The sequence below is a fragment of the Onychomys torridus genome, chromosome 2 (assembly GCF_903995425.1).
Source record: "Onychomys torridus chromosome 2, mOncTor1.1, whole genome shotgun sequence".
In the NCBI taxonomy this organism is placed as follows: domain Eukaryota; kingdom Metazoa; phylum Chordata; class Mammalia; order Rodentia; family Cricetidae; genus Onychomys; species Onychomys torridus.
The window spans coordinates 112,792,399-112,815,035 of NC_050444.1; the positions used below are offsets into that span (position 1 = coordinate 112,792,399).

Sequence of the window (22,637 nt, forward strand, 5' to 3'; positions counted from 1 at the left end):
TACATTTTTATGAGAATATTATGTAAAAAGATAACATTCACCCATTATTCTAGCACTTGAACATGCCAAATGGAAAATACTTTTCATCTATTTTCTTTATCCATTTTTTCCTTCTATTCTCACACCTCCCCCTATCTATCTATCTTATTCATATGGATATATGCATACACAGTACACAAATAGGGATCTTTGTACATAATGAGGCCCTACATCAGATTCAATTATCACATTTTCTTTGACTAAGTTTAGTTCAAAATGCTTTAACAGAAAGATATATGATGTTAATCACTCTTTGCCCCTTTAGAATGTTGATATCACTGAAACCTGATTACTAAGAGTAGATTCTGAAATTGAAACTATAGCTTTGAACATTTTATAATCTTTTGAATTACAACTTTTTTCAGAAAGATTGTGCCAATTTATACTTTAGAAACATTTTTCATTATTTTAAAAGTAATTTTATCCACTGTACAAACCTGGACCCTAACTTAAGAAAAATTAATGCCAAGGTGATAACTCAAAATAATAGCTCATGCTGCACTAGGTATTTATTTCTCCTATTGTTCTATCATTATAAATTAGTACAAGTTAATTACAAAAACATAAAAACCACATAGAATATAATTATTTTACATATAAACAAAATAATTTACCATGTACATACTAAAATACATTATAAATTATAAAATTGATGCCTTATTGCTAATAATTTTATATCTAAAACCATATTTAATGTAAATTAACTATAATAATTTTTTCATTATAAAACCTTTTTTCTATTATCAAATATTCTCCCAGTGCCACTTTTGTGTTTGTTTGTTTGTTTGTTTGTTTCAAGACAGGGTTTCACTGTGCAGCTTTGCCTTTCCTGGAACTTACTTGGTAGCCCAGGCTGGCCTCGAACTCACAGAGATCCGCCTGGCTCTGCCTCCCAAGTGCTGGAATTAAAGGCGTGCGCCACCACTGCCTGGCCCAGTGCTACTTTTATTAGATATGATTCTTCTATAATATTGTTGCTTATTGGACTAGTAATTAATACTTGTCATTAATCAATATTATATAATACTTGATTTTATTATAATTTTATATTATAATTGACTTATAATTGATCAATCAATACTTGTAATACATATAAGTTCAATCTATAACTGAATTTGTGATTCCACAAATGGAATTATGGGTTTAGAAGATAAAGATATTTTAAAGATTCTCGGGGTTGGAGAGATGACTCAGAGTTAAGGGTGATGTGGGATGTTCAAGTATGTCAAATGTGTTGCTCTGATTGGTTAAAATAAAACATTGATTGGCCAGTAGCCAGGCAAGAAGTATAGGTGGGACAAGCAGAGAAGAGAATTCTGGGAAGTGCAAGGCTTCCAGGGAGGAAGGTGGAGAAGGCTGCCAGCTGCTGCCATGACAAGCGAGATGTAAGGTACAGGTAAGCCACAAGCCACGTGGCAAGTTATAGATTAATAGAAATGGGTTAATTTAAGATAGAAGAAGTAGATAACAAGAAGCCTGCCACGGCCATACAGTTTGTAAGCAATATAAGTTTCTAAGTTTCTATGTGTTTACTTGGTTGGGTCTGACTATCTATGGGCCTGGCGGGTGAGAGAGATGTCCTGACTGTGGGCCAGGTAGGAAAACTCTAGCTACATAAGGGTGCTTGCTGTTCTTGCAGAGGACTAGAGTTCTGTTCCTGGCACCTATAGTAGGCCACTGAAAACTGCCTGTAACTCCAGTTCCATGAGATTTGATGCCCTCTTCTGGCCTCTAAGGGAACCTTCACACATGTTGCAGACACGGGAACAAAAGTAAAAATACCTCTTTAATATTTCTTGATAAATATTTCAGTTTTTCCTAATTTTTAATGTATATTCATTTCACATATGTCAACTAGTCTTTTATTGTTGTACTTCAGTGATATGTTTTTCTAACTTTTCAAATTTAAAATATTTTTTCCTTTCTTAATTCACCAATGAATTTAAGTGGTCATTCTTTCCTAGATAAATTTTCTATTTATCTGGACTCCAGTAGCATAGCCCCCTCCCTGGTGACTCTCATTAAATATTTTAATAGTTCACTCATCTGTGGTTCTTAGCCATATGTGTCCTCACATGCTTCTAAGTATGTATGGTTACAGTAATTCATATTGCAAAATTTACAGTTCGCACTTTACATTATCTTCACAATGGATGTATTTATTTTAACTAGAGTGATCTCTAGGAATGTGGAGGCTGGGGTCTCTACCATAAGATAAAGCTGAGAGCAACAGTGGGTGCGGGGTTTGGGGGGAGTCTCACAATACTGACTCTTCAATTCTTACAGCCTGTAGTTTTTATGAAGTTGCATACTATTTACAGTGCCCAGAATATTAAGCAATTCAAAAACACTTTATAAAAGTTCTGAGATAGCGTCAAGGGAGTCAACAAACGCCCACACTGTATTTTTAAAATGAGACTGATTTGGGGGCTTATAATTTATCATTCAACAGTTTTGTTCCATGTCTAAATATAAAAATCACCGCGATTTAAATGAACCACTAGCTTAATACAGAGTATGGGCTGGTGGATTAATGAATAAGTGAAGAGGTGAGAACCAAGAGCAAGAATATTCTAGTCCCTTCCAATAAAGACACAAGCTACCTTGTCGGCATGCCACCAACATTCTCAGTGAACACAGATTTTTCAACCCAAAAAGAGGGGGTAGGCTACACAGATACCAACTATGCTTTTTGAACGCTGTTTCATTATGCTATCTGAAAATGGCTTTCCCCGTTGCCCCATTTAAAATGAAATCAGTCACCACCTGTGATTCTGTGAGCGCTTCTTTGACTTAGGCAGCAGCATGGAGGGTCTGTATTTTCCTTAAGGAAACACCTTTCTTGGCCATGTCTTCCCATTCAAACATTTCTTCCCAAAGAAGGCCCAGGAGGAAAGCGGTTCCTCCTGCCTCTGGGGGTTCTGTGAGGATGCCGGCAGCTGAGCGCGGCTCTGCACAGGTGCTAAGCAGGACAGCGGGAGGGCGGCACCTGGAGCCGCCCACCACGACTACCCTTTGGCCACCCCAGCCCGCGCAGGCGCGCTCTTCTTCCCCCACCCAGCCCCGCCCTCACTGCACCTGCCAGGTCATAAACCTCCACCCACCCACTCCCACTCCTCCCGGCCGCCCGGGCTTGCCCCTCCTTGATTGGCCAAGAGTCCCCTGGAGCGTGTCCAATCAGCAGCCCTTCTGCGCGACCTATTCCCGCTCCTCCCGCCCTGCCGGCCTCGCGGGCGCCCAGCTTCTTTGTGACTGGTGCTCGCGGAGGTCACTCAGCGCGCGGTGGGCGATCGGCGGGCGGGGCTGGCTCAGGTGCCGTGGCACGGGACGGACGCGGTGGGCGAGGGGGGCGGTCGCGCCGCGACGTCGGCGGCGTGAGGGCTTCGCGCGTGAGCGGCGCGGGCGCCAGGCCTGACGGCCAAGCTCCGGTGGCGGGCGCGTAGGTCGTTGACGCGGGCCCGGGCGGAGGTGCGTCCGTCGCTGAGAGCGCGGCGTCGAGGTTCCCGGACCATGGAGGACCCGCAGCCGCTGCCACAGCCCGAACTGCCGCTGTGTGACAGCCTCATCATCTGGGTGAGTGTGGTCTGAGCTTGCTGGCGAGGCCACCCGCGGGGCGGGCGGAGCACGGGTACCTGCGGCCGCCACGTCCACCTGCTCCGCAGCCTGTCCGAGCCCGGGCTCTCCCATCTAGCCACAGCGCCCCACCGCGCACAGGTGGCTAGGAGGCGCGGGCCACCTCGGTTCCCAGCTTGCTGTCCCTTTGGGCCCACGCAGCACCCATGGTATAGGCACAGCTGAAGAGAGATGGCCAACCTGCCTTTGATGGCGGAGCTCTTTTTTCTTTTTTTCCTCCGCCTCCTCCCCTTCCCTTCTTAATACCTTTTCTTTCTTAAAGTTAAAAAATAGTTGGCATTTTTGTTTGTTTGTTTACACTTGATCCATATGCAGGATTCATTGATGCAGACTTGTTGGGACTGGCTCTGTCCTCAGGTTTTTCCACGATTCCAATGGGCAAAATGGTCTCTAACTTGTTGAAATTGCCTAGCACTGGCATCCAGGTGTGATTCCTCACCCTTCACTGTGCTAGAAAAATACTTGACGTCCCACAAACGACTGTTGATGATTCACAGCTCAACCTAGTTGTGTAGTTTTGTGGAGGGCAGTCTGTCAGATCGGAATGTAAATAGACTGGATCAGGAGGATTACGTTCTCCAAGAGATTGCCTAGCCATCTCCTAATGCGAGTAAACCCAAAGGACAAATGGAAAAGATCTCTGGGAGAGTTTGAAATAATGAAGTAAGGTTTGCACTTTGGACTTAACTGACAAGTTTTATGTAGAATGACATTAGCTGGGAATTTAGGGTTTTTTTAGCTTGTTGTCAATCTGCATATTCATTTAAATTAGCATTTAGGTTTAGATATTCTATTTAGGATTGTCAGGAGAGAAGGCAGTATTACTTTTAATGATCTGCTTTGTTTAAAAACAAATGGCTAATCATAGGGTGTGTGTCCAGGCCTCCAGGTTTGTGATCTGATCATGACTGAAATGGTAAGCTGGGTTCTTTATGATGTCACGGACTTCCCGCCAGGTGGTGAAGTACAAGATTTTCTTAAACTGTACTGCACTATTTTAAAATGTTATGATCATATCCATTCTTAAAGCAGTATTTATTAACTTCCTACTTTGTGTTAGGCTGTCAGGAACCAGTTTAGAGCCATGTGTAGCTACAATGGAAGGCAAAACTCCCCAAGACCTGAAAAAAAAAAAAATGAACCAAATAAGGAATCACAAACAGAGGATGGCTTGGTTGCCAGTTGGCTTCTGCACTGCTCTCCCAGGCTGTGTACACTGGAGAAAACTGAGTGACTGACAGGCGGTTACTGTCTTGTAGTCAGCCTGTTATGGCCAGATGCACATTTCTCCCTACCACTGCCCAGCTCAGTGATTGAGAATAACCTCTAGTTCTATTCTTTAGGAAGCTTCATGAACATACTACTTGGCTGTACTTTGAACTGAATCTTGGCTTTTGGCAAAAGACTAACTCCTTATCTTTGTATCTAGCTTTAAAACCTATTTCTTCTAACTCTTCTAGAACATTGTTTTATCATTTATTTTTCTTTGCTGCTTCTGCTGCCCTTCCCCTCAACTGAAGGAAGGGTCTCCTCAAGTGCTCTGCCCAATGTAGCTGTATCCTCAACCTCCTTTCTACTTAGTCTGTAGTGGAAGATGCCCAGGTTAGCCTTGAACTCACTATGGCTGACAGGCCTTTCGGAAGTTGTCTTGTAGTTGACTGCTTGGCAACAGAACTCTTGCCTGATCTGCTTTTGCTGTGACCCTAAAAGGCAGAATACTCACCAGGATCTCAATGTAGTAGATCAAATAGAGTTGTCTCGGCTCTGCCCTCTAGGAGTGGTATTCCACCATTAACCAGTATAGACTTCTCGCTCCGGATTTTTAGTTGCACGATGATGTCAAGGAGTAGAAATCACAGGGAGAATGTGTTCCAAACTCAGGGAAGAGCCTTCAGTACCAATTAACACACAGAACTCTTTTATCTATAGCCTGGGGGGAGTAGCAGAAAGTGCCACTTGTGGGTTCGGCTTTGCTAGTGTTTATAAGACTGAAAGAAAAACAACTTGCAGTGGGGCCAAGTCGTGCAGGCGAGAAGATGGTTGAAGTAGTGCTGCTTTCTACAGCAGGGATAGGTCTTACCCGAAGCAGAAGTATCAACAGAAGAAGCTGGCTAGGTAAAGGGTGTCTCTTTTGGTAACTCTTTAAGTGGTAGATTTTATGATTGGGATGTTTCTCTTAAATAATTCTTAGAATGCATTGCTACTTAGAAAATTCAAGGTCAAAGGGGAAAATAGTGTAATTTACTTAAGAGAAGGAGTGTGTAAAGTTTGAAGAAATGTTTTCCAATTTCACTCTGGTTTGTAGTGTTGTAAGGTCTTTTTTTTTTTTTAATACTTTTGAATTCAACTTTCACCAATAGCTAAGGGTATTGGGCCAAATAATTTTAATTTTTTTTTCTTTGCTATAACTTCAACAGGTAAAAGAAAGTAAAAGCACACATAATGTGCAGTTTGAGAACATTGCTGATCATATTATATTTTGAGATTTTATTTTTATGTGTATGAATATTTCTGTGTGTGTTGAATATTTCTGTGTTTGTGTGTGTGTGTGTGTGTGCATACACATGTGTGTATGTAGTACATGCATGCCTAGTGCCTGAGGGGGGCCCAGAAATGGGTATTATATCTTCTCAGACTGGAGTTAACAGATGATTGTGAGCTGCAATGTGGGTGATGGGAATTGAATCCTATTCCTATGGAAGAGCAGCAAGGCTCCTAACACTGAGCCATCTTGCCAGTCTCATTAAAAAAAAAAATGTTGTTGTTCTTGGTTATAAAGCCTTTCAATTCATCCGAGTGAAGTCACATTCTGTTACCTACTTTCATCTGCACTTAAGAGGAGTCGTTGCTTTAAACATAGTGCAAGGAGGCAACTCCATTTCATAGATACACCTTATGTGTTTGTCTACATTGCTTTTTCAAACTTCTTAAGTTCAGTTATTGCACATATAGAGATGGGGCAACTTGAGGGAGCTGCATCTCCATGTGAATTCCAGGTTGATAGCAAGTGGTTTTTACTGCTGAGCCACCTCACTGACTCAGGATTGTTCTGCCTAATACTCTGAAATTGATCTTTTAAAGCCACTAATCATATCCAAGTTGTAAAATGTTGGTGATATGTCTGAGTTACATATGAAAAATTAGCATGTTGGCCAATAGTAGCTACAATGTTTTCCTTTTAAAGATACTGTAATTTCTCTTCCCTGTGTATCCACCCACTTGTAAAATTCTTTTCATATCTCATATAACCCATTTCTCCTGTATTCTGAGTTCACATTGTACGTGTCTTGGTACTGTCCATTTTATCGACAGGATAGTTGCAGGAACCTCCTAACTCATCTCTTATACACAAGCACATGTGATATTCTGTATCTCTAGTGCATCTCTCTCTTCCCTACCACTACTTTGTGATTCCTGATTTCTCTAAAGCCAACATGCACAAGAACCTCTGTGGATTTTCTGACTTATTGGAGATTTGAACATGTATTTTCATGTGAACAGGTATTGTTACACTTCAGGAAAACTTGACTTTTTAGTCCAGATTGTCTAATAGCCATTGGGCACATAACCATGTGCAGATGGCTGATGTGATATGCTCCCTCCTTCACTGCCTTCTCCCAGCTGACTTTTGTGGTAGAAACTTTCCCAGTTGTTTCCCATTACGTAGATGGTTTTGCTAAGGAGGAAATGTCCAAGGTGTTTGTCAGTCCTTCAGCGTCCTTACTCCTGACTGTCTCTTCAATACCCTTGGCTGACAGTCTTTTCTCATCCTCCTTTGTACTGACAATCCAATGATACTTCAGTGCATGCTCCTTAAGAAAGTCATGTTTTCTATCATCTGTGTATGATAAAAATATTCATATTTCCTGAGGGTTCCTTGACTTCAGAGTTTTGCTGTTTAACCCTCAAGCCCTCCCATTCAGGAACTTTCTACAAGAAGGCTTTTCTAAACTACCAATTTAAATTAAATTAATTGACTTTTTTTCTACTTTCAAAAATAATTCATGTATACTGTGAATATGAACTAATCAAGTTGTCTCAACATGACGTGCCATTTTCTCTTTTTTGTAATTTTTAATGATAGCAGCTTTGAGGGAGAATCTGGTGATTTGCCTTTGTAATCTCATCTTGTACCACAGTGCCCCACATCAAGTAGGAGCTCAAGAAAGTATCTTCATGGGATTTGAAAGCATTCCATCCTTCTTTTGTACTAGAAAAACAGGGATAGATTTGTCGAATCTCAAAATGCACAAAATCATAGTTATGCTGGGATGGAAGGAAGCACATGGACTCTGATAGTTAATCAGTAAACTTGAGGGTAGTAAGTGAATAGTGCAGAGAGTGAATATGTGTAGGAAAAGAAGATCATAATACATTTAGTATGGGTAGAGATTAGATTTCTATACATTTCTATGATCTATTTTAGCTTTTACTTTATGAAATTTTTCTTATCTTATATTTGCTGTTTTGAAAAAGATGTCATTATCCTACTTCTCTCTTAAACTGCACATGACATTTTAAAAATTACATTAGTTTACTTAGTCCTTGATTGTGTTTGTGTAATTGTTTGAACACAGGCTACAGCTGGAGGCCAGAGAACAACTTGCAAGAGTTGTTTTTGTCCTTCTGCCACGTGAGTTTTGGAGATTGCACACAGGCCATCAGACTTAGCAGCGGCACCATCTTGTCAGCCTCATGAACAGTTTTAAAATCAAGATCTGAAATGTTAGCAATAGCTGAATCCATCCTAGATTGAAATAGCTCAGCTGTCTGTGCTCTATGGCTAATTGTTGGATAGTCCTGGTTTCTCTCAGAACTCATTCATATGGTATAAGTAGTTTCAGACTTAACACTTCCAGCTTGTCTTTTCCTATCTTCCTAACGTCAATGGCATTTTAACTAGTAATTGTTCAATTACCTTGAAGTTATTTCTCTGAAGCTCTCCTTACAATAGATACATCTGAGAGTTTGTTTTATTCAGAAATGCTGAATAATTTCATATAGCACCACTGTGGTTCACTATATTAGGCATGATTTTATCTTAACATGTGTTTGTTTTATACAGCTATAGAAATAGTCTTCCATCTGTACTTAAACAAAATAAATCAATTTTAATTGCTTTTTATCATTTATTTTGTTCTGTAGGGATAGTACAACAGCAAAGTGATTTGTTTTATGTCATTTTAGCTGCAGACATTCAAGACTGCCTCACCTTGTCAAGATGTCAAACAGCTGACTAATGGAGTGACCATGGCACAAGTTCTTCATCAAATGTGAGTAGTGACCGAAGTATTCCTCGTAAGAATGTAAACCCAATAGCAGCTAGAACACTCGTATAAAGGGGATTGAAATTTCATCCTGTCCAGTAGACTTAGTCAGACATACAGCACCAAGGCATTCTTGCAACCAGGGAACAAGAACATTTTACCACCTCATGATTCCTTGATTGTTTATAAAGATTTATTTTAGCCAAATGGTTGATAAAGATTCATATATCCTTCAAGGAGAAATGGATAAATGAATGATATACTTGCATGCATTTGCTACAGATGTGGGTTGTTCTTTTGACAGCTCTTTATATAGAGATTCTTAGATACTATTAACACAGTAAGTACTGATTTAGAAAAAGAACTATATTAGAAATCTAATTTTGAAATAATAGTAATTTGTGAGTCTACCAATAATCATGTTGAGTTAATGGACTTTGAAGTTACAAAGCATAGACAAGACTTGAGTAGTTAAGATTCTGGCTTTGGGTATGTTAATATACACTAAACATTATTTAAAAATTATGAGTTCAGAATCAGCCATTTGTGCTATTGAGGATACAGTTTATATTGTAGACTACAATCTTAATCCTTGGACTATGGTTGACAAATATTAAAAAATAATAGATGGAAGAATTTTTAATATAACTATTTAAAAAGAGACCAGAATCCTATCTTGACTTCATTGTTCTCTAGTCAGAGATTATTAAATTGACTTTTTCCCACCATCTACAAGATGAAACTGACTTCAAAAACCCTGTAGACAGAGCAACAAGAATCTCTACGCCATTCCTAGAAAACACAGTTTGAGATTATTTTAAAATCTTAATGACTTGGCATTTTCAAAATTATCTAATTTGAGTATGCAGATTTAACTGAAAACATGTTAACATTTCTTCAGGTACTGAAAAATACTCTTCCCTGCTTTCTTAATTTTCTTATTTGTTTCATTTTCATCTTGTTTTAAAACCATCTACTTGACCAAAGCCAACATAGTACTTCTTGATTTGAGGATGCCATGATGGAATGTCTATCTTGCTGCTTTTATTGTAATACTTTGTGGCTGTAAGAAGAAAAGATGTCTATCCATTCATTTCTTAACAGTGCTGTGTGAAGACATCATCGGCCCCTAAACTAGGCCTGGTTTTCTTTTTCCTTTTTTAATTTTTTCAGAGTTTCACTCTAATCTCAACTGGGCTGCCTCATGCTTGGAGCAATCCTCCTGCTTCAACTTCTAAACTGCTCGGGTTGTAGACATGAGATACCATACTTTGCCAAAGATGACATTTCTGTTTGTATTGATGAGCTCAATGGCTTTATGCTATAGGGTCTTTCCTGGTGTGTTGTGTGTGTGTGGCTGTTTGATCTCCCAGATTTGCCAGCACAGTTTGGAGTAGCACCAGGTGCGTTGGTTTTGTCTAAATGATATCTGGTGTTTTCATTGCTTTCTTTTCCACGGTCAGATTTTTACTCTCGCTGTCTTTCTGTCTCTGCCTCTGCCTCTGCCTCTCTCTTTCCTTGTTCATGTGCATATTATTGTCTTTGGATAGCTTTTATTTTTCAGGGAAATTATATAAGTTAGTTAATAAGAAAGGTTTCTTCATTAAACAAATGATTAGTGAACTAAAATAGGTCCAAGCTCTCTGACTGTCCCCTGAAATCTCCCACTTGTAATTTGCCTGTTTTATTGTATTCTTTGATTTTTTAACCTCCTTATCATCTAAGTAACATTTTATTTTTAACCCTTTTCTAGAAGTCTGTATGTGGGCCAGTAAGACTTCCAAGAAAAAGTTTTACTTATTTGGATCAAAGTATCATCCTAATAAAAAGACTAATTTCATTATATTTCTTTGACTGTTTCAAAGTACTGTATATGGTAACATTTATAATAAATTTTACTGATGAGTCATACCAAATCACATGAAAGTTGTTAATAAAGGTGAGAAGATAAATTCTGCTTCTTAAAGAAAAGGCAGCCTTTTAGATAATTATTTTTACTTATCTGAGGCAGGTATACATTTATGTAATAAGATCTTAAACAGTTGTCTAAGCTATACGATTAGCCGTGGGGAGCCATTGACTTAGTGATGGCTTCTTTAGTTCCTTATCTTTAGCTTGGCTATGTAATATGTGCACTCTTTTAAAAAATGCATGTGGAAGGTGCAGTTGTGGAAAAAGAAGTTGTGCACTGGGCCAGGGTGGGGGTGCACCTATACCTGTGTTAGTTTTCTAGGGCTGCTGTAACAATGCCACAGGCTGTATAGCTTAACCCAACAAAACTTTATCCTCTTATAGTTTCTGTAGTTAGAAGACTAAATTAAGCTGTTGAGTGGGCTGTCCTTACTCCAAAGCTTCAGCGAGAGGATCTTCTCTGCGCTTTCCAGTTTCTGGCAGTCCTGGGCATTTCTAGGGTCACTGTGCCTCTGTTTGCAGCCATATCTGTTCCATTTTAAGGGCACTAGTTTTATGGACCCATTTATTGGTGAAATTATTAAGGCCAGTCCACGTAGTTAAAAGGGAGGTTTATTTTGTCAGGTAACTTACAAGTGAAGGGATAGGTAACAGGGTCTGGGAAAGGTGTAGTGCAGTCCAGTGTGTTCTCTGGAAAACTCTGCTCTGTCTGCCTCCACTGTCTATGAACCAAGAGAGCTCCTCTATCCGGAATGGCTACCCACTACACCCATTCTAAATCAATATGATCTCTTCCTACCTGGATTGATTCTGTGAAGACCCTGTTTCCAAACAAGGTCACATTTATAGGCACAAAGTTAAAACTGAAACATGTCTTTTTAGAAAACATGGTTTACATACTGCTACCAAGAATGTATCCACTCCCCCTACTTTGTCAGTTGACCAGCCTTGTCATATATGTGGGTTTATATTGTCTTTGACTAGATGTCTTTTGCAAAGATTAGCTTGGCTATGTAATATGTGCACTCTTTTAAAAAATGCATGTGGAAGGTGCAGTTGTGGAAAAAGAAGTTGTGCACTGGGCCAGGGCGGGGGTGCACCTATACCTGTGTTAGTTTTCTAGGGCTGCTGTAACAATGCCACAGGCTGTATAGCTTAACCCAACAAAACTTTATCCTCTTATAGTTTCTGTAGTTAGAAGACTAAATTAAGCTGTTGAGTGGGCTGTCCTTACTCCAAAGCTTCAGCGAGAGGATCTTCTCTGCGCTTTCCAGTTTCTGGCAGTCCTGGGCATTTCTAGGGTCACTGTGCCTCTGTTTGCAGCCATATCTGTTCCATTTTAAGGGCACTAGTCTTATGGACCCATTTATTGGTGAAATTATTAAGGCCAGTCCACGTAGTTAAAAGGGAGGTTTATTTTGTCAGGTAACTTACAAGTGAAGGGATAGGTAACAGGGTCTGGGAAAGGTGTAGTGCAGTCCAGTGTGTTCTCTGGAAAACTCTGCTCTGTCTGCCTCCACTGTCTATGAACCAAGAGAGCTCCTCTATCCGGAATGGCTACCCACTACACCCATTCTAAATCAATATGATCTCTTCCTACCTGGATTGATTCTGTGAAGACCCTGTTTCCAAACAAGGTCACATTTATAGGCACAAAGTTAAAACTGAAACATGTCTTTTTAGAAAACATGGTTTACATACTGCTACCAAGAATGTATCCACTCCCCCTACTTTGTCAGTTGACCAGCCTTGTCATATATGTGGGTTTATATTGTCTTTGACTAGATGTCTTTTGCAAAGAGGAGTGTGGTATAGAATTGAAATATTTAGCCTTTATCATTCATTTTTCATTTTGCAGGTGTCATGATAAACCATGATAGCTGATATCTGAGTATTTACTAAATATATCATTATAGGTCCTATTATATGGCTTATTTGTGTGTGTGTGTGTGTGTGTGTGTGTGTGTGTGTGTGTGTGTGTGTCTGTGCTTGTGCAGTTGTCTGCTTATGGAACCCAGAGGTTGATGTGTATTTTCCTTTCTCATTCTCTACCTCATTTTTTTGAAGCAGGCTAGTCTCTGACCTGGAGCTCACCATTTTGGCTGTCCTGATTGGCAGTGAGTTCCCAGGATCCACCTCTTTGCCCGCACTTCACACCCAGCACTGGGGTTATAGGCGTGTACTGATGCACTGAACTTTTACATGGGTGCCACAGATCTGAACTCAGGCACATGTGTTTATGCACTGAGCCATCTTCTCATGCCTTATTTAAGTTTTTTTAAATATGCCGTATTATTTATTATTATTTTTATGTCTAGTTTATACATGAGGAGTGAGGATCTAGAGAGCTACTTTTAGAAGTCAGTGAATAAAATTGTAAGGCTGAGATTTGTATTAATTTAGTCTGACTCCAAAGCCAGTGTTTATTCAATGGTAACAATAGAAATCCAGTACCTTGAGTCCTTTTGATAGATTCTCATTCAACAATAGTCTTGGGGCATTGATTGAAGGCAATACAATTTTTATTAGTAAGTAAAAATATAGTTATTCCCTCAAGTTAGCTGCTAAAATTTTTGAAGACATAATGTAATGATTTTTGCTTAGTTTTTGTTAGAAAATAATTGGATTGTATTTTTCTTCATTAACTCCTGTCATCTTCTCTTTTTGGTGTTTTTTTAAATGCCATTCAAGTCTGATAAATGTAAAAAAAAAATTAAGTTATATAGATGATATGCCAGTGTAAAAAAAAAAAAGTTTCTGAGGTTGAATATCAGGGGAATAGTGGGAAAATTAGTTTAATGTTAATTCTTACAGAAGGGTGAATTTGCTTGTAAGAAGGCAGGAGCAAGTTTATTATGGAGAAAGAAGAAGTGTTTCTTAGGACTAAAATTGATTAGGAATGGAAAGAAATACAAGAAAGTTTTAAGAAGAGGGGAGGAATTGGGGAAGAGCTAGATAATCAAAATAGATTAATCTGTAGATTTAAATTTTGAAGGTAATTAGCAGCATAGACTGCTAAACTTAGATTATTTTTTAGGGGAAGGTTGGCTAAGAGATTAGTGTAGTAGTCAGGGCTGCAGAGTAGCAGTACCAAGAGTGGGGTGTGTGTGAGTGTGTGTATGTTTATTTTAAGGGACTGGTTCATTTACCTGTACAGGCTTGCAGTGCAGAATAGGCCAGCAGGCTGGAGAACCAGAGTCGAAGGGAAGTCTGCTGCTGAGATTTACTCTTTCCCGCAGGGAAGTCTGTCTTCCTCCTCAGGCCTTTGACTGGGTGAGGCCCACTCACTTTCCTGAGGGTTATCTGCTCTCCTTACCTGCTTACCTAAGTTGTATCTAGAAGTGTCATTGTAGCAGCATTTAGATGTGATTGGCCAAATATTTGGTATGGTGACCCAGAAAAGTTGACAGATAAAGTTACTCATGACACCTGCCATACCTGGGACGTTATATTACTTAATCTGATGTTAAAAGAAAGTTTTTAACAATTTTGACTCATTAAATCATTTTAGATAAACACCTGGCTAGCAGCATGCACTCAGGTACATTGTATTTGTAATTGTAATCTTTGCAACCAGGAGAAGTTGGACAGTTAGGAACTCTTAAGTAAATGAATTGAAAATGGAGAAGCCATATTTTGCTTCCCTAGCCAGAGTGACCCACTCTGTACCAGAACAACTGGAGCAGAGAAATCTGAGTTCTCAGAGTGAAATATATTTTACTTTCAGTTTCTTTTTTCCTCCTCCTCCTCCTCCTCTTCTTCCTCCTCCCTCCTCTTTTTATTTTTATTTTTATTTTTGCTTCAAGATCTGGCCTGGGAAAGGGTCATATTAGTTTATCTGTAAGGTGTAAGTCTACTTGTCTCAGAGCACTCTCCTGAGGCCTTGCAAAGGGATCAAAGGTGACTTAGGCCTCAGTGTCTATCACCTCTTCTTTACTTCCTTTAATAGCTATTTCTCTATAAGTCAGTGAGTAATCAATTTTTATATTGATCTTGCTCAGTCCCTTAGACAAGGCATCCAGATAGTCAGAATATAGTCTGCTAATATGCTTTGTCTATATTGCATGTTCAAACCCATTAAATTCATATTTTTATATGTTAGTTGTTTGTCTCAGTCTTCAGTATTAACATAGAGCTTTATTTCTAATGAAAACAGATGTTTTCTTTAGCATTTAGCTTAGTAGATTTCTTCATTTAAACATTGTATTTAACCATACCTAATAAACTATTTTGAGGTTTTGCAATGTACCAGTGTCACTTTAGGCAAATTACTTTGCCCCTTTCCTCTGTTCCCTAAATACGGAGATTGAGCGTAGCCTATCCTTGGCCAAGTTACTATGATATTTAAATGAAGTAGTACCTCACACAGATTGAGTGTTCCATGTATAGTAGATACCTCAGAGTATTGGATTTGTGTGTACTTTTTCAGGCTTGGTGGCAGAATGCCTAGTGCAGAATATTTACTAAGTACTTGTTTAATTGGGAGTGTTAATGACTTACATAACAATATGGGAAGGAATTCCCAAATTAAAATTTCATAATCACAAAAAATTTAAAGGCTTCATTTAAATTACTGCTAATCTTACTAAGGATAGATTTTAAACTATAACTACTTCATACCTTGATTCAGTTTTGTTTTTCATGTTACAAAAACATTCTGAAGTTTAGCTTTTATATTTTTGTTTTAGTGACGTAGCCTGGTTCAACGATTCTTGGTTAAGCCGAATTAAAGATGATGTTGGAGACAACTGGAGAATAAAGGTATGCAGAAATGGATGTGGGGAGAGGACACCTGTTGCAAGCAGAGCTCTTAACAGTGGTACTGAACTCAACTCAGTGCTTTTTAAAAAGTTTAATGCATGAGTGCATTTTTCAGTCTGAGTTAACACATAGTGTGCCAGTCAGTTTTTGTCAACCGGACTCAAACTAGAGTTACCTGGAAGGACAGACGCTGAACTGAAAAAGAAATGCCTCCATAAGATTGGCCTGTAAGCATGTCTGCTGGTCATTTTCTTAATTGTTGATTGATGGGGGCAGGCACAGTCCCCTGGGGGCAGTGCCACCTCTGGGCAGGGGGTCCTGGGAGGTTTAAGAAAGCAGGCTGAATAGATGTGAACTTGAAAGCAGGCATTAAGCTGCTGTCCTCCAAGGTTTCTGCCTCTTCTGCTGTTTGAGTTCTTGTCCTGATTCAGTGATTGATTGTGATCAGGACTTGTAAGCCCGATAAACCCTTTCCTTCCCAGCTTACTTTTAGTCATTGTGTTATCATGCAATAACAAAGTAACTAGGAGACCTGAGTTTACCCAGAGATAAATACCATGTATATTTACAGAGATTTTCTGCCATCCTAGAACTTACACTTTGGTCTCTTTTCAGTTAATCCTCACCCATGACTGGCTTCTGATGGCTGTGGGTCTGCTTTGGGTCACTTGAGTTCTCATTTCTAGAATTCTGTATAAATGCAACCAAACAGTGCACTGTTTGTGTATGTAGACTTCATTTACTCAATATAATGATTTTGAGATTCATCTGTGTTACCTGAATTAATCATTATGTCTTTATTGTTGTGTACTACATTGATATGCAGTTTTTGTTTAGCTATTCACCTGGTAGGATATTTGAATTATTTCTAGTTTAGGCTATAGCAATGGATCTTTACTTAAACTTTACTATATGCGTGAATCTTTACTTAATTTATTTGGGGGAAAATTCCATGGTGGAATTGTGTGTGTGTGTGTGTGTGTGTGTGTGTGTTTGTGTGTGTGGTATTTAACTTTATCTGCAAATAATTTTCTATTTTTAAATCCCTTTACTTCTTTTGGGTTTCTTGTGACTTGTGGGGCCTGTGTTTGTTTCATAAAGGATGTTTAATTTATGTCATAGTTTTTAATAGTACTACTGTAATACTATGCTAATGAACAAATATATATGTATAATATTTTAAACTTATTATTTTGTATGTATGTGTGTTTTAGCTGCATGTATAGGTGCCATGTGCATGCTTTGTGTATGCGGAGGAGTTATAACCAGTTGTAAGCAGTGACATGGATGCTGGGAATTGAATCAGTCCTTTAAAAGAGCAGCCAGTGTTCTTAATCACTGAGCCTTCTGTAATGATGTCTTACCATTCTTTCCTGATGTCGAAAATTTTTGTATTTTCCCTAGTAATATTTAGCATAATATTTTTCAGTTTTATTTAAAAAAAATTTTTAGTTATTTAATTGATTTCCTCATTTTATTCTCTTTTTATTGTTTACACATGCTCTTCTTTATCTTGCTTCTTGAAGAGGTTTAAATAATAATTGTTAGGCCTATTTTGTGTCCTAATATTAAACACTGTCTTACACATTCCACACCCTATAAAGTATTTTATTATTATTGTGTGTTTGGAGTGTGCACATGCTACATCATGTGTGTGGAAGTCAGAGAACAAGTTTGGGAAGTTTGATCTCCTTTCCCACCTTTGTATGGGTTCTTTGAACAAATGACAGACTTGCTTTCTCATATATATTGTGTCTTAGTGAGTGCCCCAAGTGCACCTGAAAGCAGTATACATCCTCATTTATTCCCTAAATATGTGCCAAATTTGCTGATAGTGCAGTGCATATTTTATGTATGTTCTGTTTAATTTTCCCATCAGTTACATAGGGAGGCATCCTTAAGTTTCCATGAATGATTATGATTTTTCTTTTCAGTACTGATAATAAATTCAGCTATCAGTTCTGATATTTTCATTTCTTATGAGTATTTTGAATTTTTTATTAGGTTTCTTATATATTTTTTCTCTTGGTGAGGAATTTGATAATGTTTTCTTTTTATTGGAAATATTATTGTCTCTCATCTTTGTGTATGTCCTTCATTATTAACATGAAACAAACATTTATTTTTTCTTTTTGTTCTACTTTAGGCTAGTAACTTAAAGAAGGTCCTCCATGGAATTACAAGTTATTATCATGAGGTACAAGAAATACCAGATTTTAAACAAAAATTCTAGTTGCTTGACTTCTTGTTTATAGCATTATATTTTAATAAAATTCGGAATTACAATAATTACATTGCCACTTTTAGAGCACTCAGATTTTGGGGGGGAAATGGTGAGGTTTAAAGCTGAAATGCATTGGATTTCCAAAAAAGAACAAGAAAAGAAGGTAGCTCTCATTTTGATACTCTAAATTATTTTTGCAAATAGAATTTATTGTGCAATAATTGGTGGCCTTTGAACTGATTTTGTTATTCAGGAAGTTTTCTTCTGTTTTTTTAATGTCACGGAAATAAACTTGAAAGTTCCTTATAAAAGTTTGAATACTGTTATAAGAATTTTCTGGGTGCTGTATACATCCAGAGTCCTTAGAAACTTCATAAGAAGTGTCAAGAAAATAAGGAAGGGACAGAAAAAGTCAAATCCACTGGATTTTTTGTTCATTTGTAAAAGTGCAGTGGTTTATGTTGTAACTAGGTGATACATACTATTACAAATAGTCTTCAGATAGTCTGACTTCTCTTCAGGTTGTATAAATAATTTTACCTTTATTAGTAGTATTGCCTTTATATTTTGTGCTAGCATAATCCTGTTTACTACTTACTGGGAAAACATTTTTGTTAGAGTAAGATAACCTAGGTCCTTCTTAACAAATCCTTGTTTGTTTGTTTTTTGTTTTTTTGATAGTGAGGCCAAATAAAAACCAAATACAATTGACTCTGAATATTGAGAAGTAGCCAGGATATTGCTTACTTAGTTTTTGTCAATATTACTGACTTATGTTATCTTAATTTATTTGAGTTCTTTCATGAACTTATTTTAAATTAATTTTTCTTTAAATAATCAAATTCTTTGTAGCCTTCTTAACTGAGTGATCTAATTTATTATTTTGATTCTTCAGTTTTTGGGGCAGCAGATTTCTGAAGAACTTATCCCTGATTTAAACCAAATAACTGAGTGTTCAGACCCTGTGGAGCTTGGAAGGTTGCTTCAGCTTATTCTAGGCTGTGCAGTCAACTGTGAAAGGAAGCAAGGTAAGCAAATTGTAGTCATTTGAGGTACCCACTTTCTAGAAACATTCTACTTTGCTAGTCCTCAGTGGTGACCTTTACAGGAAGATGTTATCTTCCTACTACTGTGTGACTGAAATCACCCTGCAATAAACTAGATCTAAATTCTAGACTTCCCTGTCATTAATAATTCTGAAGCTGTTGAGTTTCCTGTATTCTGGTGGTCACTGGCTAAATTAAGCATATTTAGTTCAAATAGTTGGATATCTGGTGTTTAGCACACACTGGGTAGTTAATAAGGTAGAATTTTAGGTTCATAATAAAATATTCAGCTAATTATAATCTAAACTTCTTCAAATAATACCTGCTGTTTAGAAGAAACCTGTCCACTGTTTGTTTTTGAGAAGTGGAGTAGTGCACATATTAATGGAACTGGTTCATTACACTAGTATATATAAGCATAGTAGTCTGTGTACTACTGAGCAAAAAAGTCATAAACATGGTAACCTGAGTAGACTTGAATCTCCTTTGCACTGAGGCTTGTATATCTTAGATGGGAAGACCTTTGACACGACTGTGTGGTTTGACCAAAGCTTGGTCTTAGAGCACTTCCTTCATAAAGACTTCATGTTCAAGAAAGGATACAGGATAGATAAATTCAGTAAGTTCAAGCTCAAGAAATATAAAATAACATGAACTCAATTGAAGTTTATAAAATACACACACACACACACACACACACACACACACACACACACACACACACCATAAAACTTTCCTATTAGTGTCTGTAATTTAGTAGTTACTTTTTTCAGCAGGTACCTAATTGCTTTTTCTATATTTAGTGCCAGGGGACTGTAAAGATCTGTATGTTGTGGGTTTTGTTTGTTTGTTTTTGTGAGAAGTAAGACTTTTTACTCATACAGGTTCCTGGCTATTTTGAATTTGAAAAGGAATAGTTGAGGTTTAAAATCTAGTACTTTTTGTTACAGTTTGGTTCCTTTTATTCTTTGATTAATACTTCTTTTTTAGTGTCTGGTTATTTATAGCATACTTTTGCCTAATTCATGTTTCCAAAATTTCAGACATGATTCATTTTCAGAGAAGTAACATTGGCTTTGATTCTATTTAATTTCACTATTATTTAATTTCTAGTATTGCATTCTTTCATTTTCTTGTAAATTCATCATGCTTCTATTTTAAGCCATGATTGACAGTCTAAGCTACAATTTTCCCTATTGTTGATTTTGTTGTAACCTGAAAACTTTAACATACTATCTCATTCATAATTTAGGCCTAAGCATTATTAAATATTCTTGTCTTCATAGTTTTGAAAGGAAATTCAGTTCCTGGAGATATAAGTGAAAGTTTAGTAAGCAGTACCTACAAAAAAAGTTTCACTTTCAAAATGTGTGTCTGGGTTAGCAATTAGGTTTGTATAGTTAAATAAAAACTACTAGTGGGCTGAGGATTTGGCTTAGTAGTGGAACTCTCATCTGTCATATGCAGAGCCCTGGGTTCCATTCTCAGAGCTGCAGAAGGAAAAACAAACTACAAGAAATGAACTTGTTGAATAAAAAAACTTCTGTACTTTTGTGGTTTGAGGTGAGGATTGGCTTTGTTATTGTAATACCCTTCTCAAAGGGAAAGATTTTTTTTAAACATAATTTCTTTATTGATTCTTTGGGAATTTCACATCATGCACCCTAATTTCTGCTCACCTCCCAGTCCACCCATATTCTTCCCTCACTTCTGCAGCACCCCTCCCAAAGAAAATTAAAAAAACAAAGCAAACAAACAAAACCAAGAACAAACAAAAAGAAACCTCTTCGAGTCTCCATTTTTCCCACCTCTCTAACCACCTCTTCATTTATCCTGGTGGCATTGGGAGCAGTGTGTCACATAATACACACACACACACACACACACACACCCCACACACACCCTTTTGTATATACCCTTTTTTCCAATCTGTTTTACCAGCAAATATTCATCGAAATGAGTCACTGGTTTGGTTCAAGGCCTCTGGTTTCTGATACACAGTCATCACTGGATCCTCACCAAAATTCTGGGATATCCTGTAGTGACTCTGAGTCCTGGAGATCCTGCTGGTGTTGTTCCATGGGACCAGTCCCTTTACCAGCTCCATCAGATGGGGTAGATGTTAGGGTGGGCCAGCTCAAGACCCTGCTGTGGGCCTGGGTGGTAGGTGAGCTTACAGGAATGTCTAAAAGAATCAGTAAAGCACAGAAGTATTGGATTTGAGGGCAGAATGTCTAGTTGAAGTGGATTTAAGTCTGCACATCTCTGAGGCATTCTTTGATTAAGGTTCCTCATTTCTTGTCTGGACGAATCACCTTTACTTCCTATTATGTGTCTGGAAAGCTTTAAACATCTCAAGAATTAATGGATGCTGAGCAGGTGTTGTGGGAGGTTGCACATACACCATTGAAAGCCTTCCTGAGACGCAGATGGTACAACAATAATTTCTAGATCTAAAATTGGATAGTTTTTATCAGTGGTTTTAATGTTACTTGTATTATTTTTCTTTTACTTAGAAAAATTAAAGGATTTTTTCTTTGGCTAAATTTAAATTACTAAAGGTAAAAATTTTCATCTTGCTTTTAATGGACCTATTAGTGAATTAGTATATTTGCATGAAGGATTATTTATGCTTAATTAATTTTCACACTTTGGTTATTGGGTAGTTAAATTGTATAGAACAAATTTTATGTCAAATTTAATTTTTTTGTTTATAGAGCATATTAAAAATATAATGACCCTGGAAGAATCTGTTCAGCATGTGGTTATGACTGCAATTCAGGAGGTAAGTGATACCACATTCACATGCGTATGAAAACCCTGAACCAAATTATGTAAAACTGTGTACAATTTTTTGACACTTAAAAAATGTTAAAAGCCTTCAAGCCCAGTTTTAGAACCTCTAATTCTAAAAGCCATCTGATAATTGATATTTTAAAGTACTTTTATTTTAATTTGGAGCTCAGCATAGGACCCAGTTTCTAGTGATTCCTTGGCAGATACCCTTCCACAGATCTAAGTCCCCAGTCTCTTAAAGTTCTTTTCAATTCCTTTTACCAATAAAAGCAAAATAATCAACCCTACTGCATGTTTCATTTCCTCTCTCCTTCCTGCCAGCTAAGACAATGTTCCTGACACCAGTGCAGTAGTTCTCAGCTGTGGGTCATGAGCCCTGGGGTTGCCTAAGACCATTGGGAAACACAGATATTTGTATTTACATTACAGTTTTTAATAGTAGAAAAATTTACAGACATGAAATAGAGATGAAAATTTATGGTTGAGGTCACCAAAACACGAAGAGCTGTATTAAAGGGCAGCAGCATTAGGAAGGGCAAAAACCTAGTGTGTCTGTGTCGTGTGCATTTAGAACTTTAGACTTGTGAACACTTAGATTTTGGAGTCAAATAACCTGAATTTAAGAATTTAAGATTATTGTTATGTCAGATATACTAGAAGGATATAAAATTCTTGGGGTTCAGTATTGGCTCTTAATTCCAGTTATAAATCTTGGGTGAAAAGCATTAATTTATGATATTTGAGTCATTGTTTTAGAGGAGCATGATGGCACACCCTATAGTCCTTGCTCTTGAAGGAGGACCCCAAGCTTAATCTACCTCCTGAGAACACTGACTAGAAAAAGAACAAGAGAAAAGAAATGAAAGAGTCCCCCATTTTAAAAATGTATTTGTGTTTATCATCAGTAATGTCTCCTAAAACTTGGATTGTAATTTATTCTTAATCTTTTCATTAATATGC

General features: G+C 37.7%; 1 protein-coding gene across 1 annotated transcript in view; it reads left to right on the top strand.

Moving 5' to 3' along the window:
• The first annotated feature begins 3,249 nt into the window (after nt 1-3,249).
• The window catches only part of Hook1 (hook microtubule tethering protein 1), a 46,288-nt gene continuing 26,900 nt past the window's right edge, over nt 3,250-22,637 (top strand). The window contains exons 1-6 of the mRNA XM_036178725.1: nt 3,250-3,612; nt 8,860-8,945; nt 15,539-15,611; nt 17,758-17,808; nt 18,731-18,863; nt 21,599-21,666. Of these exons, the coding sequence (XP_036034618.1) occupies nt 3,550-3,612; nt 8,860-8,945; nt 15,539-15,611; nt 17,758-17,808; nt 18,731-18,863; nt 21,599-21,666 (474 nt within the window). The 5' untranslated portion in view covers nt 3,250-3,549. The remainder of the gene's footprint in view (nt 3,613-8,859; nt 8,946-15,538; nt 15,612-17,757; nt 17,809-18,730; nt 18,864-21,598; nt 21,667-22,637) is intronic.